Raw genomic sequence first — 3,139 nt, forward strand, 5'->3', positions numbered from 1 at the left:
TCATTTCTTTCTCTCTTTCTCTCTTTCTCTCTTTGCTTCTTTCCTTCCTCCTTGTTTCTTTCCTTCTTTGTTTCTTTCTTCCCTCCTTCCCTCCTTCCCTCCTTCCCTCCTTCCCTCCTTCCCTCCTTCCCTCCTTCCCTCCTTCCCTCCTTCCTTCCCTCCCTCCTTCCCTCCTTCCCTCCTTCCTTCCTTCCCTCCTTCCTTCCTTCCCTCCTTCCCTCCTTCCCTCCTTCCTTCCTTCCTTCCTTCCTTCCCTCCTTCCTTCCTTCCCTCCTTCCTTTCCTTCCTTTCCTTCCTTTCCTTCCTTTCCTTCCTTTCCTTCCTTTCCTTCCATTCCTTCCTTTCCTTCCTTTCTTGTTGGATTTTATTACCCCCGACTACCTCCCTCTCATTATAACTGTCATTCTCATTATTGTTATTGTAATTTCATTTTTATTCTACTGCATTTATGATTTTTTTCTCGTCTCAAACTTCAAGATTTACATTCCTTTCTCATTCCTCTCCTCATACCTATGGGTGAGGGGGGAGTAAGTGAGCATCCCTGTGGTACATAATTTCCAGCCAGGGTTAAACCAGGACACATGTCAGTGTAATTGGACTCTATCACAGAAAGCTGCAAGTGCGGGGCAGCTGAGAAGGAGCTGGAGGGACTCACCAGAGTCCCTGCCTCTGCCCTCAGGCACAGACAGTGCCCTTGCCTCTCAGCACTCACTCTGCTCTCCCTGAGCACGGCACAAAGCCCTCCTGACCTGACTCTGGCCATGGCCGTTGCTCAGCACGGGCAGAGCCGATGCTGACAGGCCCTTCTGCGCTGGGAGCAGTTTGGGCTGAGCCAGTGCAAGGCCAGGACTGGCCCCTGCCCCCACGGTTCCCATGCAGCCCCTGCTGCAGAGCAGGGCTCACTGCTGGGCAGCCAGCGGGCACAGCCCCTGCTCCTCACAGCACACTCGGCCAGCACTCAGCACAGCTCCAGCCACGGCTCGGAAGGGAGCTCTCCTAGGAACGGCAGAGGGGGGGACATGGGGCAGCGGGGGCGCATCTAGGAGAAACGGCTTTCACTTGCCTTAACAGAATTATCCTCTGACTTCTTGCTATCTTTCCTCCTTGAGCAGGTTCCCATGCCCAGAGGCAGCAGATGTCCAACAGCAGCTCCATCACCCAGTTCCTCCTCCTGGCATTGGCAGACACGCGGGAGCTGCAGCTCTTGCACTTCTGGCTCTCCCTGGGCATCTACCTGGCCGCCCTCATGGCCAACGGACTCATCATCACTGCTGTAGTGTGTGACCACCACCTGCACACCCCCATGTACTTCTTCCTCCTCAACCTCTCCCTCCTCGACCTGGGCTCCATCTCCACCACTCTCCCCAAAGCCATGGCCAACTCCCTCTGGGACACCAGGGACATCTCCTGCTCAGGATGTGCTGCACAGCTCTTCCTGATTGTCTTTTTCCTTTCAGCGGAGTGTTCTCTCCTCACCGTCATGGCCTATGACCGCTCCGTGGCCATCTGCCAGCCCCTGCACTACGGGACCCTGCTGGGCAGCAGAGCTTGTGTCCACATGGCAGCAGCTGCCTGGGCCAGTGGGTTTCTCAACTCCCTCCTACAGACAGCAAATACTTTCTCACTGCCACTCTGCCAAGGCAATGTCCTGGGACAGTTCTTCTGTGAAATCCCACAGATCCTCAAGCTCTCCTGCCCACACACCTACCTCAGGGAAGTGGGGCTTATTGTGATTAGTTCCTGTTTAGCCTGTGGATGTTTTGTTTTCATTGTGCTCTCCTATGTGCAGATCTTCAGGGCTGTGCTGAGGATCCCCTCTGAGCAGGGACGGCACAAAGCCTTTTCCACGTGCCTCCCTCACCTGGCCGTGGTCTCCCTCTTTCTCAGCACTGCCATGTTTGCCCACCTGAAGCCCCCCTCCATCTCCTCCCCATCGCTGGACCTGGTTGTGTCAGTTCTGTACTCAGTGGTGCCTCCAGCACTGAACCCCCTCATCTACAGCATGAGGAACCAGGAGCTGAAGGGTGCAATGTGCAAAATGATAACTGGATGTTCTGAAGGAATAAAATTATGAATAGCATTTATAATGTAGTTCATCACAGACCCTGACTGTCTTCTGAATTTTTTGTAGTTACTTGTGGTATTTCTGTTCTGATAAAGTTGTCATCCCCATTCTAATTCCTTCTGTGATTTTCTTTTCTGAAGGTGCCCTGCTCTCTCCTCATCTAACAAAGCCAAAGGGCCATTAGGCAACTTTATTTTTGCTGGGATTCTTCCTTCCAAGGCCTTTCTGGAGCTGCAGGGACTGTTCCTGTGTCCACAGACAGAGGGGAAAAGGTTCCTGGCATGGCAGCAGTACCAGGGAACACCAGCCCTTGGCTCTCCAGTGCTGTCCTCCTTCCACTTCCACACTCTCCTTCTGACCCCATGCCTTGGTGTAAGGCCTGAGTGCTCTGGCAGCTTGGTCACCGCCGTGCTGCGTGGCAGTCCTGTGAGCGCAGGCAGGGGCAGGCAACGGGCACTCTGTGACGGTGCTGGCCTCCATAATATGTTCTGGACTTGTGGAGACCACCTGAATGCAGCACTGCAACGTGCTTCCTTGAACCGAGGTCCCCGTGCCCGTTGCTCATGACGAGGGCCATCTCCGCGAGGTGCCGAGCAGGGCGCGACACCCCCGGGCTGAGGTGCTGCCAGCCTCTGGCAGGGGCAGCAGGAGGCCAGGCAGTCACTGTGCCTGCTGCAGTGCTCTGCCTCCGCACGTGCCAGGGACGGGCTGGTGCCTCTGAGCACCCCTGTGCACGTGAGGCTGGGGTTCAACCACGGCAGCAGTGCATGAGGCCAGCTGAGGTGGGGACACCTCCCAGGGCCCGGCCGTTCCTGTGTGTGACTGCAGGAACAAAGGCCACTGTCCCAGGGAGATTCATCTCACCCGCCTTGGGCAGGCTCATTGCAAGTGCCTCGGTCTGATCACGGCACCCTTTCTGGATGGTGCCCTCAAATGTGTCCGAGCAATCAGGGAGGTTCTGGGGTCCTGGGAAACGGCAGACATCCAGCCTTTGTTCAGGAAAAGCAAGAAGGACAACTGGGAGAAATACAGGCTGGTCATCCTCACCGTAGTGTCTGGGGAAATGACGGTGGA

General features: G+C 55.5%; 1 protein-coding gene across 1 annotated transcript; it reads left to right on the forward strand.

Annotated features, from left to right (window-relative positions):
- Window positions 1–1,123: 1,123 nt before the first annotated feature.
- Window positions 1,124–2,074, forward strand: LOC129734564 (olfactory receptor 14J1-like). The gene has a single exon (XM_055698173.1). It carries the CDS (start codon window positions 1,136–1,138, stop codon window positions 2,072–2,074), a length of 939 nt encoding a protein of 312 aa, XP_055554148.1. The 5' UTR covers window positions 1,124–1,135.
- Window positions 2,075–3,139: the final 1,065 nt, after the last annotated feature.

Source organism: Falco cherrug, chromosome W (assembly GCF_023634085.1).
Source record: "Falco cherrug isolate bFalChe1 chromosome W, bFalChe1.pri, whole genome shotgun sequence".
Taxonomy (NCBI): domain Eukaryota; kingdom Metazoa; phylum Chordata; class Aves; order Falconiformes; family Falconidae; genus Falco; species Falco cherrug.

Coding starts and splice junctions, on each gene's coding strand:
- LOC129734564 (XM_055698173.1), top strand. CDS start 1,136: ATGTCCAACAGCAGCTCCATCACCCAGTTCCTCCTCCTGGCATTGGCA.